General features: G+C 45.6%; 1 protein-coding gene across 7 annotated transcripts in view; it reads right to left on the minus strand.

The window, feature by feature from the left end:
- Positions 1-20,365, minus strand: part of LOC132378004 (ubiquitin-like modifier-activating enzyme 1) — a 416,994-nt gene that overhangs the window by 112,715 nt on the left and 283,914 nt on the right. For all 7 annotated transcript variants that reach the window (XM_059944584.1, XM_059944583.1, XM_059944586.1 and 4 more), the window contains one exon: positions 17,695-17,886. In XM_059944584.1, coding sequence (XP_059800567.1) covers positions 17,695-17,886 — 192 coding nt within the window. The remainder of the gene's footprint in view (positions 1-17,694; positions 17,887-20,365) is intronic.

A 20,365-nucleotide genomic window follows, 5' to 3' on the forward strand; every position in this document is an offset into this window, starting at 1 on the left:
AGGCATATGGTGCCAAACACCTGCCCGTGCTATACTCTCATCCTTGTCAACTTCAGCCTTGTTCAATGCCTTTATTAGACAAAAGCAATGGAGTTGCATATGGTGCCAAACACCTGCCCGTGCTATACTCTCATCCTTGTCAACTTCAGCCTTGCTCAATGCCTTTATTAGACAAAAGCAATGGAGTTGATCATGGGCTTGGACCCTCGACATCTCAGTCGGAGAGAAGCAATAGAACTGATTATGGGCTTATGGGTCTCCAGGTCATACACACTGCTCCAAACCTCACTGAATTCCCTCGGAGACAGCAAGGGGCCAGATCACTAAATTGGCCCAAAAAACACACCATCAAAATGTAAATCACAGGTTCGGTTAGCACTCAACTTAACAGTAGAATCATATCTGAAAGAGGAAGAAGTAAAAGAAGTAGCTTCATTAACTGTCTGCAGGACATTGCCACTGGTTGCATTGTTTGCTGGTGGCATCTTGAAAATATATCCAATACACTCAATGTCTTGGTTTCCACAGCCATCTACGGCAATGAATTCCACAGATTAACCACACTCTGATTGAAGAAATTCTTCCTAATCTCTGTTCTAAAGGGATGTTCTTGTATTCTGAGAATGTGCCCTCTGGTCCTAGACTTCATTATCTGGTGCACCTGGAAGAAACATTTTGTCACAAGGAGACAATACCAATTCTTTACAGTCAGTGGAGGGAATTGAACCCCAATCTGTGTAAAGCATTATGCTAGCTGCTTGACAAGGGTTCTGTGCTGACTGGGACTTGAATCCACAACCTTCTGACTCAGAGGTGAGAGTTCTATCCACAAAGCCACGACTGAAATGGCAGAGAGGAAATAGGCTAGTCCTCTGGAATTCTATTAAATGCAGGAAGAACATGAATCCGTCTGGCACTTTAGAATTGATCACTCTAAGTCTGGGCTTGACTGTGCACTATTGGACAGCCTTAGCGGAACCATTGTATACTATTTACTTATGACCCACATGGCCATCTGTCAGAGACACATTATAGGAGGCTGTCCCACAACAAATGTGTTCATTAACCGAATGCAGCTAGGCAAGGACTGATACAGCTGTACAGCATAACCAGTTAGAAAGGAGTTGATCACGGGCTCGCGCCCTTGACATCTCAGTCGGAGAGAAGCAACAGAACTGATTATGTGCATTTTTCAAGTGCGCAAAGCTGAATTTTTTATTTAAAGATATAGCACAGAATAGGCCTTTCAGGCCCAGTTAGCAAACCTTAGCCTAATCATGGGATGATCTACAATGACCAACTAACCTATAAGTTTTTGGACTTTTGGAGGAAACTCACACAAACCACAGGAACATACAGATGGTGCCGGGATTGAATTCTGAACTCTGACGTCACAAGCTGTAATAGTGTTGCACTAACTGCCAGGCTACCATGGCATCATTGATTTGTAGTTCAATCGACTGTGCCCAATATGTTGCTATGGAGACCAAAGGATCAAGCCTAGGGCAGGGTAAACAAGAAATGAAAGCTGACTTCTAACGAGAGGGGGTTACTGATCCCAGAATTATTTCAGTCTCCTGCCTTCCCATGACTTAAAAAACTTTATTTTCACTCTTTCACACCCACACTGAGCTTTAGCTTGAAATCCTGAAGGATTTATGACAGAGGTATGAAAAGAGAAAATATTCCACCAAGAAACTGCATGGCAGAAGTCAAAAATGTTCTGACAGTTGTGTCACTGTGAGCCACGTGTCATAGGATTGAGAAAAACCCCTCTTGCATTCCACAGGAAGACAAATATTTGCAACATTGAGTTATGAATCATTTTCAAACACCATAAAACGTTCTCAGAAATAAGGGAAGAAAGATATTGTGGTGAGCATTTGGCCTATGATGACAGATGAGAAAAGCTCATTTAGATCAACTGCCGTTTTATTGCAACAAGCCCAATAACAGAGTGTAATTGCTCAGTGAGAACTAACTCAGTCACTTACAGACGGGGGAAACACCTTTGTTACATTCATTCATGCTGGTGCTGGCTGACAAGGCTGGCAAGCTGAATAGCCAGGATGTGGCTAAAACGCTCAAGTAGCCCATTACATTGCGGGGTGAAGGGGGGTGGTCCGTGTATTGGCGATTGCCAGCTGCCTGCAGGCCTTGCCAAATACCTGCACCTCAAAGTTGCACGCCTGGATACTGTAGAGTTCCTCAGGGGCACCAAAGCAGCAGAAGTACTTCTCCATAAGTCTCTCAGTGGTGGTTGTCGTGCACTAGTCTGGGACTACATATATCTCTGGTCACTGTGTGAAGTATTCCATGGCCATGAGAATGTAGTGGTTCCCGGCATCAGAGCAGGGAAAGGGACTCAAGATGTCCACCCCTACGCGCTCCATTGGATACTACTGCATTGGCGCCTTAGTGGCCCAGCCCCTTCTGGGATGTGCAAGCATCGCAGCAGTGCACAAACAGCTCCACATTCCTGCCTGTACCAGGCCAGCAGAAGCCTTCATGCAGCTCATCCATTATCTTTGCAACCCTGAAATGGGTGGGCCCACCAGCCTGTGAACTGACCGCAGCGCCTTAGCGTTGAGCCCCCAAGGGACCACCAGCTGCAGGAGATGTCTGTTGCTGTCGGCAAACTGCCACCGCTGGAATAGCAACCTCCAGCATGCTCCACTGAGAGTATATGGTTTTGGTCTCTGGATCCTGGGTGAAGACATCCCCCCGCCCCAGCCACTGTCCCACGTACAGCCACCCCCTCACTCGGGCCAGTACTTACCTGCTCTCTGCACTGCTGCTGGCAGCCTATGGTGGGGAGCTCGCTGCCGGCTGCTACTGGTGCTTGCCCCGGCACCGCTTCTCGGGTGGTGACAGTATCGACACTCGGTGGCCTCACAAGATGGTGAGAGAGGACATCAGTATTGCCCTGGTGCTGGGTCTCAAAATCGTAGTCCTGGAGAGCCTCCAACCACCATGCCAATTGCCCCTCAGGATTGCAGAAGCTCAACAGCCAGGTTAGTGACCCAGTCACGGTCCATGCGAAGCAGGAACTGTTGGCCAGAAGGTAGGGGCAGAAGTGGCAGAGGGCCTGGGCCACAACTAAGGGTTGTCAGAGGGTGACAGATTAGTTCCATTCAGGGTGGGTTAGGGAGTGGCTGAAGTACCCCACAACACGTTCTCCTTGGAACCCCTCCTGCAACAGAATGGCGCTAAGCCCTCCCTTGCTGGCGTCTGTGTCAACAATGAAGGGGCATGCTGGATTGGGATACACCAGCACTGGAGCCTGGATGAGCGCAACTCGGAGCTGATTGAAGGTGGTAGCGCAGGTGTCTGTCCAGGTAAAGGGCCTCCTGTTCTCAGTGAGCAGGTGAAGGGAACTGGTGATGCTGGCAGTGTTCTTAATAAACTGGCGGTCGTACGATGCTAGCTCCAGGAAACTGTGCAGCGCGGAGACATTGCAGGAGTGGGCCATTCCCTGACCACCACCACCACCTTCTCAGGGTCAGTTGTCACTCCTTCCATGCTCACCACGTACCCCAGGACGTTCGGCAGCATAGCAGGGAACATTTTGTAGGGTTGAGGTGCAGGTTCCTTAGGTAAAGACCTCTTCCAGGTTCTGCAGCGCATCATCAAAATCGGCGGTGTGCACTAGGAGATCGTCCAAATAGATGACACAGTGACTCCGCAGAATGTGAGCTGGCACTCTCTCCATCGGTCTTTTGAATGTGACCAGGCCAAATGGCATTACCCTGAAGCACCACATGGAGGCCAACAATGAGGGCAGTCTGGGACCGAGTCTCCAGGGCCAGTTCGACTTGCCAGTAGCCATTGTAGAGATCGAGAGAGCTGCACCAGGTCAAACCCCTGATACAGATCATGGCATCATCAATTTGGGGCAGTGGGTAGGAATCCTTCTGGGTCACAGCATTGAGATGGCAGTAGTTGATGCAGAATTGCCACGACCCATCCTTCTTCCTGACCAATGCCCCTGGGGCTGCACACAGGCTGAAGGAGGGTTTGACAATTCCAGCAGCTGCCATCTCTTCGATCCACTACTCTGCTGCCGGGTGTTTGGTGAGTGCCAGGCAATGGAGCTACAGGAGGATGGGCTGTGTGTCCCTGGTGTTAATGTGGTGTTGGTTCAGCCCCATGCATCTGCAGTCCTATCCTTTCCTGCAAAGATGTCGAGGTGCTGGTCTAGGATGTCTTTCAGTTGCTGCTGGTCCTGGTCCAAACCACTGCCACAGCCCTCACACTGGCTGGACGGTCTCACTGGAGGGTGTCGCAGTGGTGTGCCGATGTCATCATGCTGTGCCATTGCAGTTCCTGATAACAGGGGTATGGTGAGCTGTGCTGGAGTAGCCCTGTTGCAGGTTTTGGTGTGGTGTGATGTGGTGTGATGCAGGCCCCCTCAGCGGGACAGCTAGTCCAGACGAGTGGCAGCAGAAGTCCTGGATGTCAGCTAGCCACACATCGTGCTCCGCTGTGCCTTTCCCCTCTGTGATGTACAGCCACCTCTTCCCTCGCATCGCCGCACAGTCACCGGTGACCATAGCCAGCTGGACCGCCATCGTTGTCCACCCGGGTGGGGATGGCTGGTCTGTGTTTGGGAGGACACCCAGATGGATGATGGTTGACCCTGTGTTCACTAACACAGGGCATCCGATGCTCTCCACCACACAGTCCATATTTAAGCCTTGCTCTTCACCCAAATGGCCCACCTGGGGAGGTGACAACTGAGGGATTCTGCTAGAAGTCTTGGGCGGTGCTTCCCTCACGGTGCCACTGCTTGGCATTTCCCGATGGCTGTGGTGTGACACTGGTGCAGGCCACCTCGCCCCACAAGAAGCACAAATCACACTGTGGCGTTCAGCTCGGGCGGCTGGCCACTGGTTGGACCTGTCTCATGGGCTCCTCCTTCTCAGTTTCCTCCTCTGCCTTGGTGACACAATCCCAGGAGTGGTGTACGGGGTGACACTGGAACACCTTGGAGAGCTATAATTGCTCTTGCCCTCTCTGTCTCTGCCAGCGATGATAGTGATGTCAGGGAAAATGCTGCCAAAGGGGCTCTGGCGTCAACTCCTTTACAAAGTTCTTTCTGAGCAGTGGGAAGACAATGCTGAGCACAGTGACAGAGATCTGCCACAAACGTCCCCAGGCTTTCTCCCACATGGTGCGGCCTACTGCCCAGCTTTTCCCTCATTATTTCCTCCAGTGGCGGCTGCTTGAAATGCAGGGCCTTGTAGTCAAGCTGCTCACCCAGCATTAGGTGAGGAGGGTCCGCAGGGCATCCCCCTTCAGCTCCAGGGTAAGGTTCACAAGTTTCCGGGGAGAGAGGGGGGCTCCAACCACTGTGCAATGCAGCAAGTTTGACTTGCACAGGTAAGACTCCAGGCCTTCATTACCATTGTATCTGGGGAACTTCAGAGTAGACCTTGTGCCGTTAATTGCTGGGGCCCTCTTTTTCTGGTGGTTGTTGGTGGTGCCTGCTATGTTGCCTGCGAAGGCTGAGGCGAGCTGTCGACCACACCTCTGGAGCACCACAAAGTGTTATTCAGTATAATGTGATCAGTTTAGATAGGTGTTTGATGGTGACATAGAACACAGTGGGCTTTTTCTGTGAATCCATCTCCCAATCCACTTTACCTGCAAGCCAGGGGTTCTTAAATATACAGACAGTTGTGATGTAGATCACACAACAAACTGATAGCAATAATTATCTAATAATTTGTTTCACTCTCAAGAGCTGTTGAAACTATCCTGAGAGGTTGCACCATGGTCTGGTACTGCAATTTGAATGCTCAGGAATGTAAGCTGCAGAGCAGAGACTCCAGTCAACACATCATGGGCACATCAGTCCCCACCATTAGCATCTACATGAAGGAACACTTCACCTGTGAGTCTGCTGGGATCATTTACTGTATCCATTGCTCTTGGTGTGGCCTCCTCTACATTGGTGAGACCCAATGTAGACTGGAGGACCATAAATGCAACAGATTCTGGAAATCCAGAGTAACACACACAAAATGCCGGAGGAACTCAGCAGGTCAGGCTGCATCTATGGACAGAAATAAACAGTCAACATTTTGTGATGAGACCTTTCATTACTGGAAGGAGGAAGCAGCCAGAGTAAGAAAATGGGGGTAGTGGAAGGAGTACACACTGATAGTAATAAGTAAAGCCAAGCTGGGGGAAGGTACAGTTCTGTGCAAAAGTCTTAGGCACATGTATATAGCTAGGATGCCTAAGACTTTGCACAGTTCTGTATTTGTCAATGTGGAGTGGACAGCTAGTTTGTAAATCTGGTGGGAACAAAAGATGTTGGGAATGGCAAGGCGGAGTGCCGTGGGTGGGGTGTGGGCAGTTGGCAGTAAAGTGCCAGGAGCAGGAGGTGGTGTGGCTACAGACACACCCAGCCCTGAGTCATCAGGCAAGGTCATTTTATTCCAAACAATTGGTTTATTGATCATTATAGAATGCCTCTCTGGTGCTTCCCATTCCCTCCCCTCTCCCTTCCCTTTTTTTCTCAATCATAATTCCCCTCTCCCTGCCTCCTTCCCACTCTCAGTCCATAATAGAGACCCATATCAGAATCAGGTTTATCACCACTCACATTTGTCATGAAATCTGCTTTTTTTTTTGCAGCAGTACACTGCAATTCATAAAGTTACTACAGTACTGTGCAAAAGTCTTAGGCACTCTAGCTACTTATACTGTAAGTGCCTAAGACTTTTGCACAATACTGTACATCAAGTGCACATCAGTCCCTGTCATTAGTATCTACATGAAGCATTCCCTCAAGAAGGTAACATCCATTGTCAAAGATCCCCACCATCCGGGCCATGCCACCTTTTCACAGCTGCCTTTGTGCAGGAGGTACAGAAGCCTGAAGTCCTACACCATCATGTTCAAAAAGAACTATTGTTCTTGAACTACTCAGTTCTTGAACAAATCAGTATAACTTTAATCACTATCTCAGTGCAGCAGATTATGATCACTTTACACTAAATGGACTTTTTAACAATTGTAACACGAGTGAATCTGCAGATGCTGGAAATAAATAAAAACACAAAATGCTGGCAGAACTCAGCAGGCCAGACAGCATCTACGGGAGGAGGTAGTGACGACATTTCGGGCCGAAACCCTTAATCAGAAGTGAAGTAACATGGGATGGTCGAGGGGAGGATAAGAAGTGGGGGGAGGGATGAAGTAGAGAGCTGGGAAGTGATAGGCTGAAGGGAAATGGGCTAGGGGGAAGGTGGAGAATTATGGGAAATAAAAGAGAAAGAAAGGTAGGGCTGGGGGGAGAGATTATAGTGAGGGAGAACCAGACTAACATTATAGATAGAGATGGGGTAGGGGGGAGGACAGGGGTCTCAACAGAGGTCTGTGAGCTTAATGTTCATGCCGGCAGGTAGGAGGCTACCTAGGCAGGAGATAAGGTATTGCTCCATCGACCTGCATGTGGCCTCATCTTGACGGTAGAGGAGGCCATGGACAGACATGTCGGAGTGGGAGTGGTCTGTTGAATTGAAGTGTGTGGCCACAGGGAGATCCCGCCACTGCTGGAGGACTGAGCGCCGGAGTTCAGCAAAATGGTCTCCCAGTCTGTGGTGGGTCTCCCCAATGTTTAAATGGCCACATCGGGAGCACCGGATACAGTATATCACCCCAGTTGACTTGCAGGTGAAGTGGTGCCTCACCTGAAAGGACTGTTGGGGGCCTGGGATGGTGGTGAGGGAAGAAGTGTGGGGGCAGGTGTAGCACACCTTCCGTTTGCAGGGATAAGTGCCTGGAGGGAGGTCGGTGGGGAGGGATGGGGGGATGAATGGACAAGGGAGTCGCATAGGGAGCGATCCCTGCAGAAAGCCGAGATTGGGGGGGAGGGGAAGATGTGGCTGGTGGTGGGATCCTGTAGGAAGTGGCGGAAGTTACGGAGGATTATACGTTGGATCTGTAGGCTGGTAGGGTGATAGGTGAGGATCAGGGGGACTCTATCCCTGGTGGGCTGGCGGGGGGATGGGGTGAGGGCAGAGGTGCGTGAAATACGGGAGATGCGATGGAGGGCAGAGTTGATAGTGGACAAAGGGAAGCCCCTTTCTTTAAAAAAGGAAGACATCTCCTTTGTCCTAGAATGAAAGGCATCATCCTGAGAGCAGATGCGGCGGAGGCAGAGGAATTGAGAGAAAGGGATAGCATTTTTGCAGGAGACAGGGTGAGAGGAGGAATTAACAACAATCGTGATGTTTTTGTATAAGTCACATATATGTATATATGAAGTTAAATTAAAAATAGTGCAAAAGCTGAAATAATATTAAAAAGTGAGGTAGTGATCATGGTTTCAATGTCTATTTAGGAATCGGATGGCAGAAGGGAAGAAACTGTTCCTGAATCACTGAATATGTGCCTTTAGGCTTCTGTACCTCCTTCCTGATGGTAACAATGAGAAGAGGACATGTCCTGGGTAATGAGAGTCCTTAATAATGGACATCGCCTCTCTGAGACACTGCGCCTTGAAGATGTCTTGGATACTACGGAGGATACTTGGATACTACGCAAGATGGAGCTGACTAATTTAACAACTTACGGTAGCTTTTGATCCTGTGCAGTAGCGCCCCCCCTCCACCAATACCAGACAGTGATGCAGTTGGTCACAATGCTCTCCACAGTACATCTGAGTGTTTTAGGTAACAGATCAAATCTCCTCAAACTCTGAATGAAAGATAGCTGCTGTTTTGCCTTCTTTACAGCTGCATCGATATGTTGGGACCAGGTTAGAACCTCAGCGATCTTGACAGCAGGAACTTTAAATTGCTCACTCTCTCCACTTCTGATCCCTCTATGAGATTGGTTTGTGTTCCCTGATCTTACCCTTCCTGAAGTCCACAAACAGCTCTTTGATCTTACTGATGTTGACTGCAATGTTATTGCTACGACACCACTCAGCTAGTTGGTATGTCTCGCTCCTGTACATCTCCCCTCTCATCTCCATCTGAGCTTCTACCAAAAATGGTTGTATCATCAGCAAATTTACAAATGGTATTTGAACTATACTTAGCCACCCAGTTATCGATTTAGAGTGAGTAGAGCAGTGAGCTAAGCATATATCCTTGAGGTGTTATTTGTCAGCGAAGAGGAAGTATTTTACCAATCTGCACAGACTGTGATCTTTTGGTTAGGAAATCAAGGATCCAATTTCAGAGGGAGGCACAGAGGCCCAGGTTCTGCAGCTTATTCATCAGGACTGTAGGAATGATGGTGTTAAATGCTGGACTATAGTCAATGAACAGCATTCCAATATAGGTGTTTGTATTGAACACAGAACATAGAATATTATAGAACAGGACAGGCCCTTAGGCCCACGATATTGTGCTGACCTTTTAACTTTTTTGAGATCAATCTAAACTTTCCCTCTCATATAGCTCATCCATGTGCCTATCTAAGCAATGTCTAAATCTCCCAAATGTATCTGACTCTACCATCACCCCTGGCAGCAGGTTCAATGCACTAACCACTCTCTGTGTACAAAACTTACCTCTGAAATCCCCCAAATACAATCACCTTAAAATTATGGTTCTGTAGCGGTGTGCTACAAGCAGCGCTAAAATTACGACACGGAGTCGGTAGCTGCAGTCGAAGGAAAAACTTTATTCGAAAACTTCAGCCTCACTTTTAAGCCTCTGTCAACCGGCCCCCCATGGCGAAGAGGCTCCAAAGCTCTGTGCTCGCAAACCCCCGTAGGCTATCTAATTGTGAGTCGGTTCGGATACGCTAGGAAATGAGGCCGTGAGAGTCCGAAAGTCCTGAGGAGCAGGGCTTTGAATTCCGTGTACTTGCCGTCTGCCGGGGGCGACTGTACGAACTCCGTGACCTGGGCAGCTGTGTCCTGGTCGAGGGAGCCCACCACGTAGTAGTAGCGGGTGTCTTCTGAGGTGATCCGGCGAACGTGGAATTGGGTTCCGGCTTGCTGGAACCATAGGTCCGGGCGCTGTGTCCAGAAACCCGGCAGTTTCAACGAAACCGCATGAACAGAGGCGGCGTCGGTCATTTCTGGTCCAAAAATCGTTTGGACCGTCGGGGTCACCAATTGTAGCGGTGTGCTACAAGCAGCGCTAAAATTACGACACGGAGTCGGTAGCTGCAGTCGAAGGAAAAACTTTATTCGAAAACTTCAGCCTCACTTTTAAGCCTCTGTCAACCGGCCCCCCATGGCGAAGAGGCTCCAAAGCTCTGTGCTCGCAAACCCCCGTAGGCTATCTAATTGTGAGTCGGTTCGGATACGCTAGGAAATGAGGCGCTACAGTTCCTCATATTAGCTATGTTCGCTTTGGGAAAAAGCCTCTGGCTATCTACTCTCTCTCTGCCTTTTATTACCTTGTACACCTAATCCTCCTTCACTCCAAAGAGAAAAACCCCAGCTCACTCAACATATTCTCTTAAGACATGCTCTCTAATCCAGGCAACATCCAGGTAAATCTCCTCTGCACCCTCTCTAAAGCTTCTACATTCTTCCAATAATGAGGTGACCAGAACAGAATACAATACTTCAAGTGTGGTCTAACCAAGGTTTATTGAACTAAAAGTAGAGAGCAGAGCTGTGAGATGTACACTGAGAGTAACTCTCCTCTTTTATAAAACATTGCTCTGGGGGAAGAAAGCTGACAAGGCCTTAGTTTAAATTCCCATATGGAAAATAAAGTGATTGAGACCTACAGCACAGAAGCAGACCTTTTGGCCCATTGGGTGTGTAGCTAACCACTTCCACTGAGCTCGGACTAAGGCCATTTTATTGCATGGCACCTGTGACAGTGCCACACACCAGAGCTTCTGTGCTCAAAATCACAGTCAGACAAAACTGACACAGAGTGAACAAAGGAAACACTGGCAAATAAATGGTCGGGTGAAGAGGTGGCTTTTGAGAAATGTCTTGAGGAAGGATTCAGGGAGGAAGTTGGCAAGGAAATGGAGGAAGGGCAAGAGGCCAGGGAGCTGTAGACAGGGGTTACAGAGATAGGGAAGGTGAAGCCTTAGAGTGATGTGATGCACTAGAAACATCCACAATTTCTTTCTTCCTATAGCTGCTGTGTGACCTGCTGAGTTCCTCCATCACATTGTTTGTTGGATCAGGACATTACTGAGAAATGTGGCCAAACTATCTTCAAATGAAGAATAAGATAAACATTTGTGTGTGACTGTGGTCAGTTAGTATAACTGCTGGCCACCTCACCCGCATGTCCAGAATATATTAACCAGCTCAGTGTAGGCTCAAATATTGCAAAACTCCAATTCCCCTCACTGACTCGAGAGTGGGCCTAAACCATGCTTGAGTTTGGTTGTATCAAAGACATCATCCAAAGTTTAATTTCCCTTAGTTCAAAAGATGCTTAGGAGTTCTTGGGAACAAAGAAACCCACATCCCCAGATTGGAAGGAAGCACAAGTCTGTCCCCACAGACTCTCAGAGGTTTTGGGCTTTCAATGAACAGCATAAGTTCCTGGAATTCAAAATTTAGGGGGCAGCTGGGGTCATTGCAAAGTAAAACCAGTTCTGTCTGTTCCTTTCAGAAACCTGAGCAAAATCAGATGGTGGGGGAAATAAGCTCTGGCACTCTGATAGTATGAGGTTGTCAGGGCAATTTTCCTCCTCATGCACTGCTGAGGGATGGATGTATTTAAAATATGCTCTAATAATTGCCAATTTTCTGCTTTCCTCACCTGTGGGTCCAGATGCTCAGAGTAGGGTATTGCTCCTGCATCCATACAAAGGGAATGGTGCACATTGTCCCTCCTTTTGTAGTACATTGCAACAGAGAGGAGACTGAGGGCCACTTTATGGAGTTGTGAAAAACCAGTGAGGGGTATAAATAAGATAAATACACCCTGTCTTTTTCCCAAGGTTGGGGAAACCAAAACTAGAAGTTTAAGGTGAGAGAGGACAGATTAAAGAGGGGCTCTTAAATAAGTGGTCCATATGTTAAATAAGTAGCCAGAAGTAGTAGCTGAGGCCAACAAAGTAACAACTTTTAAAAGACAGTTGGACAGGTACATTGATCGGAAATTATGGAACAAATGTGGGCAACTGGGACTGGCTTGGAAGGGCATCTTGGTTGGTATAGGCCAGTTGGACCGAAGAGCCTATTTCCCTGCTGTATTGGGGCACTCCTAATAGTTGTACAAGGTGCTATATAATTCCACGGACTTTCCATGGATCAGCACAGCCTGAACCTGTGGCTTCCTTAGGGTTACAACATCATACAGGATGGTGAATTAAATATTGAACCATTCTGGATCTCTTTCTATTTTACAATTAATATTCCTTTAATTAATGAATATGTTTGTTGACAAACTGTGAGGCACAGCTCTTACGATGGAGCAGAGCATACAGCCACCATCTGCACATCCATCTGGTACTGTTGGGTCGCCAAAACAAAAACTACTTTCAACTGATGCTGAACAGAAGTCCTAATGTGATATAATCAGGAAGAGGCACATCTGTGCTCAGGTCATTACTGCTGAACCTTTCCCGATTCACAGATTACCTGGATCATGTGATGTTTGCCAGATGGGTATCAGGTTTCATCCACTGACCTTCCTGCTGTTTAGACATCCCACTGTGCACTTCTGGTCACCACACCACACCTCATCCACAGCTTGTGACTGCCCGACGCAAGTAAAGCAGTGCATGATAATAAACTGACTTTGACAGAGGGATGAAATAGTATTAAGGAGACCGGTGGGCGCGAACTGCTGGCTATTGCAGGGCCATTGGCATCTTCTGCCACGTGGGAACTCACTTTGCGGCAATATCTGAATGGCTGAGTTAAACACCTTGGGTTAACTACATGTTGGCTGATATTTTAATCTAAATTTATTGATGTCTGGCTGCATTCCCAACTTGCAAACTGGTTAGGTTATGTATAGTTCTAAGGGGCAGAACCCTGACATCTCTTGGGCTGCAACTAAGATCACAGGATTATAAGTTACAGGAACAGACTTAGGCCATTCACCCCATAGTGTCTGTCATTCAACTATGGCTGATTTATTTTTTCTTTCAACTCTACTCTCCTGCCTTCTCCTCATAACCTTTGATGCCCTTACTAATCAAGGACCAAACAAACCCCGCTTTAAATACTGTATACCAAATGACTTGGCTTCCAAAGCTGTTTGTGGCAATGAATTCCACAGGTTCATCACTCTCTGGCCAAAGAAGTTCTTCTTCATCTTTGTTCCAAAGAAACATCTTTATATTCTGAGGTTGTGCCCTTTGGTCCTACACTGTCCCACTTCTGGAAACATAGAAGAACATAGAAAACCTACAGCACAATACAGGCCCTTTGGTCCACAAAGCTGTGCCGAATATGTCCCTAACCTAGAACTACCTAGGCATACCCATAGCCCTCTATTTTTCTAAGCTCCATGTATCCATATTAGAACAAATGGAACTGGCATTGGCTTTTTTTTGCTCTGAAAATGATAAAACTCTATACTGTGCAAAAGGTGATATTACTGAAAGTAACTTCTATAACCTAATGAGCACACACTTAAGACATGTCGCAGACTACTCTAAATCACATGGAGAGTAAAATTAAAATGTTTACATCAAGTTAGCTCTTAGTACTTTTGAGAAAAATTGAAACGTATAATCTTTTTATCTGAACGCTTTACTTTCTATTGTGTGCATTTCGTATCATGAACATGGACTTAACTTTTCAGGCTGAGCTGCATCTGTACAGAAAATGCTTGAATACAGCTTGGGACCATGGAATACCCCAAATAAATATATATTCAGTTAGTTCCACATTGCACTTACATTGGAACGGGCACTGGCTTTCTTTTGCTTTGAAAACACTAAAGCACTATTCTGTTTAAATGGTGATATTACTGAAAGTAACTTCTTTAACTTAAGGAGCACACACATAAAACTAGTTGTAGACAGCTTTTAATCATATGCTAAGTTAAATTAAGATGGTTACATCACGTTAGCACTTAGAACTTTTAAGCAAAATTGAAATTTATACTCTTTTCTTCTGAACGCTTTACTTTCTGTTATGTGCATTTTGTGTTATGAACATGGACTTAACTTTTCAGGCTGAGCTGCATCTGTACAGAAAATGCTTGAATAAAGCTCGGAACCATGGAATACCCAAAATAAATATGTACTCAGGTAGTTCCTCACAGCATTTACGTTGGAACTGGCACTGGCTTTCTTTTGCTTTGAAAACGCAAAAGCACTGTTCTGTTCAAATGGTGATATTACTGAAAGTAACTTCTGTAACCTAATGAGCACATTCATAAAACAACCACTCCACCTAGGTCTTTAAAATTTCGATAGGTTTTAGTGAAATTCCCATTCTTCTAAACTCCAGTGAGTACAGGCCAGAGCCATCAAGCACTCCTCATCCATTAACCCAAATTAAGAAAAAAAGCCAAATTAAATCCACTGTGATTCAACATTGTAAAACAATAAAACGTGAAAGCTTCCAAGTTGGGGGCTGGGGTGGGGGGGAAATTAATACTTTTTATAGGCACTGTATCATTACATTTTGTGTAACTTTCCTGGCCTATCTTGGGGACCTGGGCTGGATGGTGTCCTTAATCACGTGACCCAGAAAGGAGGCTAATATGCAGTTATTGAAGGAAATGAGTCCTGTTAACACAACTCTTTTACTGAAAATGCAAGAGATGAATTGATAATTTAAACAGGGTATGCCAATATTAGCTTGATATTACTCTAACACACCCTTAACAGCTTAATTTTATTGGTTCTTTATGAGTCTTTGTGGATGTATAATACATGGAGAGAATAACCAAAATTATTTTTTAAAATATCCTGGTAATTTTACAGGGATCAAGAACAAAGGTCATTTTTTTTTTGTCAGAAATGCTCCCATCCCTCTGGCTCAGATCCTCCCTCCTTCAGGTCTTGGGTTTTTATCTACAATTTCTGAGTACAAGATGGTTTGTGTAAATGGATGCCAGAAGTACTTCAAGCTTTATTGTTGCCAAGAAACAAATCCATTAATAAAGGTTGAATTAGCAGTATCTGATGATTCTTTCCCATTACAACTCATTCAGTGGTGAAACAATGTACATGGCATGAAAGTGCAAAGACAAATCCAGAGCACACACACAAAATGCTGGAGGAACTCAGCAGGTCGGGCAGCGTCTATGACGAGGAATAAACAGTAACATTTTGGGTTGAGACCCTTCATCAGCATTATGAGTTATGATGAAGGGTGTCAGCTGAAACATCCACTGTTTATCACTGACTGTTCCAACTAGGACTTACGCCGATTCCCAAACAATAAAGCTTGGGTCACAAAGATATCAAAGCCATACTGAACAGGAAGAACAGAGCATTCACAGATGGAGATAGCGAAGAGTTGAGGCTGGTTCAGAGGAAATTGAGGGAGAAGATCGACCAGGGCAAGGACTGCTACAGGAGGAAGCTGGCGAGGAAACTACAGCAGAACAACTCAAAGGATGTGTGCAGTGGTATAAAAACAATCACAGCATACAAGAAGAAGAGACCAGGAGAAGAAGGAGACTGTGACAGAGACAATGAGTTAAATGGGTTTTTCAACAGGTTTGATGACGAGGCTTTTGTTTACCTGTCTACAACCCATCCGCCTCCCAGCTCCTCCCCTCTCACCTCTTGCCTCTGTCTCTCTCCAGGGACTCTGGAGAGTCAACAACCACAGACACATGGACTGTCACTGCTGAGCAGGTAAGGGGAGAGCTTAGCAGACCACCAGGCAAGGCTGTGGGGCCGGACACATCAGCCCAAGGGTACTCAAGGTGTGTGCTACTCAGCTGTGTGCATTTTTTCAATAAATCTTTAATCTGACCCTAAGCCTGGAGAGGATCCTTGTGCTGAGGAAAACATCCTGCCTCGTTCTGGTACCTAAGAAGGCATGTCCCACCATGCCCAGTGACTGCCCAGTGGAACTGACCTCACATTATGAAATCATTAGAAAGATTGGTCCAAACCAATGTAACTCCATCACTGCTCCCACTCCAGTTTGCTTACCAACCACATAAATTATTCTCCTCCCTTGGAAGTTTTCATTTTTTATTGTTGAGTATGTCATTATCTTCCTGCTTCAATGGACTTACACCCAGCTGGATGAACCAGGCAGCTCTATGAGAATCATGTTCTTTGATTTCTCCAGTGCTTTTAACAGCATACAACCTACTTTACTAGGGAGTAAGCTCTTGGAGATGCAGGTGGATGCTCCACTAGTGTCCTGGATTACAGACTACCTGTTCAGACAGTCACAGTATGTGGGATTGCAGAGCTGTCTATCAGATATTGTGGTTAGCAGCACAGGGATACCTCAGGAGACTGTCCTGTCCCCCCTCCTGTTCACCATCTACACCTGGACTTCAAATACAACTTGGATTCCTGCCACTTGCAGAAGTTTTCAGATGGTTTGGCAGTTATGGACTGTATCAGCCAGGGTCAAGAGGCTGAGTACATATGAGTGGTGGACAATTTGTTGAATGGTGTGGGCTGAATCACCTGCAGCACTATATCACTAAGATAAAGGAATTGGTGGCGGACTTCAGGAAGGTGAAAACACCCTGCATTCCCATCTCCAACAAGGGAGTGGATGTGTAAGTTGTCCGGGACTACAAATACCTGGGAACTCACCTGCACAATAAACTGGACTGGACTAAAAATACAAAGACTCTGTACAAGAAAGGACAGAGCCAACTGTATTTCCTGAGGAGGCTCCGGTCATTCAATGGCTACAGTACTATGCTGCAGATGTTCCACGACTCAGTGGTGGCCAGCAATCTGTTCTACACTGTAGTCTGCTGGGGCGGCAGGGGGGGAGCAGCTGATGCCAAGGAGATCAATAAGCTCATCAGGAAGGCTGGTTCTGTTCCGGGGGTGGAACTGGACTCCTTGGTGGTTGTGTCTGAGAGAAGCTACGAAACATTGTGGACGATCCCTCCCATCCTCTCCATGACATACTGGACAAAAAGAGGAACGCCTTTAGTAAGAGACTGATTCCACCGAGGTACATCACTGCACACCACAGGAGATCCTCTCTCCCTGTGGCTATAAAACTCTACAACTCCTCCTCCTTCCGTATATCAGTACATGGTTGCATTGCACATCTGCATTTTGCACTATTACATTTTAATGCACATTTTGTATTTATTTTGTACCTCAATACTTACATTTTGTATTTCAAAGTATCTATTTCTGACAGAGAAACCTTGCGACAATAATTTCCTTTGGGATAAATAAAATTTTATCTCATCTTATCTTATCCCTCTCTACATATGCTGCCTGACCTACTGAGTTCCTCCAGTATTTTGTATATCTTCAATGCCACGGCGGACCCTCACTGCTCAGATGGAAATAATGTCAACAGGATTGTACTTAATAAACCTGAGTTTGATTCCCTTCCTTGATGCTGAAGATGGAGCTCAGTGAGGTCCAGAGGTTACCACTCTGTGGCAGCTGATGAATTGTCTGTCGTACCTCAGGGTAACGACACTGGTGAAGATGAAGCCACTTACCTTTTGTTTCAAAGTTCAAAGTAAATTTATTGTCAAATTATGTCTATCTCACTGTATACTACTTTGAGGATTGTTTTCTTGCAGGTATTTATGAAAAACTATAAATAGCGAAGACTGATTAGCCCAGGCCTAAGGCACACGGGGAGAACAGCCCACTTACCTTCTTTTTCGGAGGAGATAGAGGTATTGAGAAGGCAAATAAAGGCACCGCCAAGTTGATGAAGCTATTCCTGTAGGCAGTTTTTGGCCTGTGACCCTGCACCACCTTGTAGAGCTCCAAGCACACCAGGCCAGCCACAGCAGCTGTGGTGGTGGCGATTGCAGGGATGATCCGTCCAGCAATCAGTTTGCTCTGCAAGACAAAACGATTAAGCAAAGGCTGAAGGAACTGACCTTCCATACACACAACCTCATACTTAAGTTCTACTTTTGCCTCAGAGTCTTAAAGTTGCGGGTTTAATTCCCTGCTCCGAATCTCTGAGCAAAAAGATGAGAGGAACCGTGCAAAGTCACAAAACCAAAGTCTGGAATTTGTTACAGGAGTTGGACTTGGTTTATCATTGTTACATGCACGTGGTATAACGAATGCTTGTCTTGCCTACTGTTCATACAGATCAAATCATTACACAATGAATTGAGATAGAACAAGGCAAAACAGTAACAATGTAGAAGAAAGTGTAAAAGGATCAGAGAAAATGCAGTACTGTTCTTGAGACTGGTGATACGTTCTTTCATAGAACAGCAATTTTTAAAAATTGTGGGATCTTAATATGGCTTCTTTCACATTTCTTTCTGAATACTTCACATTACTTTATGTCACTGAAAGCAATGAAGCAGACACTATATAACCCTTGGAAGCAAATACAAAAGTATTGCTTAAGAGATCATTAGACGGATACAGGAATATGCAGGGAATGGAGGGATAGGATCATGTGCAGGCAGAAAAGATTTAGTTTAACTTGGCATAGAATCATGAACTGAGGGCCTGTTCTAATGTTGTGCTATTCTTTGTTCTATGCTTAATGAAACCCTTTCAAACATGCTGTAGGGTACGGAGCAGCCAATGAACATGCAGTAAGTAGCCACACACACACACACACCACACCATCTGCTGAAGGAACTCAGTGGATCAAGAGACATCAGATCAGACACTACTTGATCCGCTAAGTTCCATCAGCAGATTTTTTGTTACTTTTTGCATTCTCTTACACCATAAGACATAGATACAGAATAAGGCCATTCACCCATCAAGTATGCTCCATCATTTCATCATGGCTGATTTATTTTCCCTCTCAACCCCATTCTTCTCCTTTCTCTCCATAATATTTGACACCATGACTAATCAGGAACCTATCAACCTCAGCTTTAAGTATACTCAGTGGCTTGGCCTCCACAGTCGTCTTTGGCAATGAACTCCACAGATTCACCACCCTCTGGCTAAAGAAATTCCTCCTCATCTTTGGAGGAGATCTCTGTTCTTAAGAGATGTCCTTCTATTGAAGCTGTGTTCTCTGGTATGAAGCTCCCCCATTATAGAAAACACTCTTTTCCAAATCAACCCCATTTAGGTCTTTCAAAATTTCAATAGGTTTCAATGAGATCCCCACTTATTCTTCTAAACTATAGTGAGTATATTCCCAGAACCATCAAATGCTTCTCGTATATTAACCCTTTAATTTATTTATATATAATTCTCGTGAACCCCCTCTGAAACCTCCTGTGTTCCATATGTAACAGTCTGATATTTGAGTGGGTTAAGTGATTTTGAGTGAGGCATAAAAATCAGATGAGACAGCAGGAAGAGCTTTCATTTTCCCTGAAATAGTCGCATGTAATCTATTACACACTGAGAAAGCAGGTTTAATATAGCATGTGAAACAACAACATCTGGAGCTGGTAGATAATAAATATGAAGATACATATTCAATAGGAGTTTCTCAGCTCTTCCTGCATGTTTATCAATTAATTAGACAGTGGCTGATCTGACTGGAACATTCAAATTCCTGCCTTTAGCCCTCTTCCCCGAGTAAATATTAATCCCCATGGTTATCAAGAATCTAACTAGTGCCTTAAGATTATTCAAAGACTTTGCTCTCTTTACACTTGGAGGAAGAGAGGTGTCTCTCAGGAATCTCTGAGAGAAAAACAAAATCACTACATCTCTGCTTTAATGGGCTGAAATATTATTTTATTGTTATTCTAAATTCTACCATAGGACCATAAGACCGTAAGACATAGGAGCAGAATTAGGCCATCTGGTCCATCGAGTCTGCTCTGCCATTCAATCATGGCTGATCCCTTCTTTCCCTCTCCTTCTCAACCCCAGTTCCCGGCCTTCTCCCATAACCTTTGAAGCCATGTCCAATCAAAAACCTATCAATCTCTGCCTTGGATACACCAACAACTTGGCCTCCACTGCTGCATGTGCCAACAAATTGCATAAATTCACTACCCTTTGGCTAAAGAAATTTCTCTGCATCTCTGTTTTGAAAGAGTGCTCTTCTAGACTCTCCTTTCTATATCTACTCTGTCTAGCCCTTTCAACATTCAAAAGGTTTCAATGAAATCCCCCTTATCCTTCTGAATTCCAGCTAGTAAGCGTTCCTCATTAGATAACCCTTTCATTCCTGGAATCATCCTTGTGAACCTCCTCTGAACCCTCTCCAGAGAGAAAACACCCTCTACAAAGAAGGCGTGACAGCGGTTATATCTCATTAGGAGTCTGAGTAGGATTGGTATATACCAAAGACTCTGGATGTAAATGGGAAGCATTCTAAGTGGCTGCATCACCCTCTGGTATGGGACACTTCTTTCCATCCACCATCGGATTT

The sequence above is a fragment of the Hypanus sabinus genome, chromosome 19 (genome assembly GCF_030144855.1).
Source record: "Hypanus sabinus isolate sHypSab1 chromosome 19, sHypSab1.hap1, whole genome shotgun sequence".
Classification (NCBI taxonomy): domain Eukaryota; kingdom Metazoa; phylum Chordata; class Chondrichthyes; order Myliobatiformes; family Dasyatidae; genus Hypanus; species Hypanus sabinus.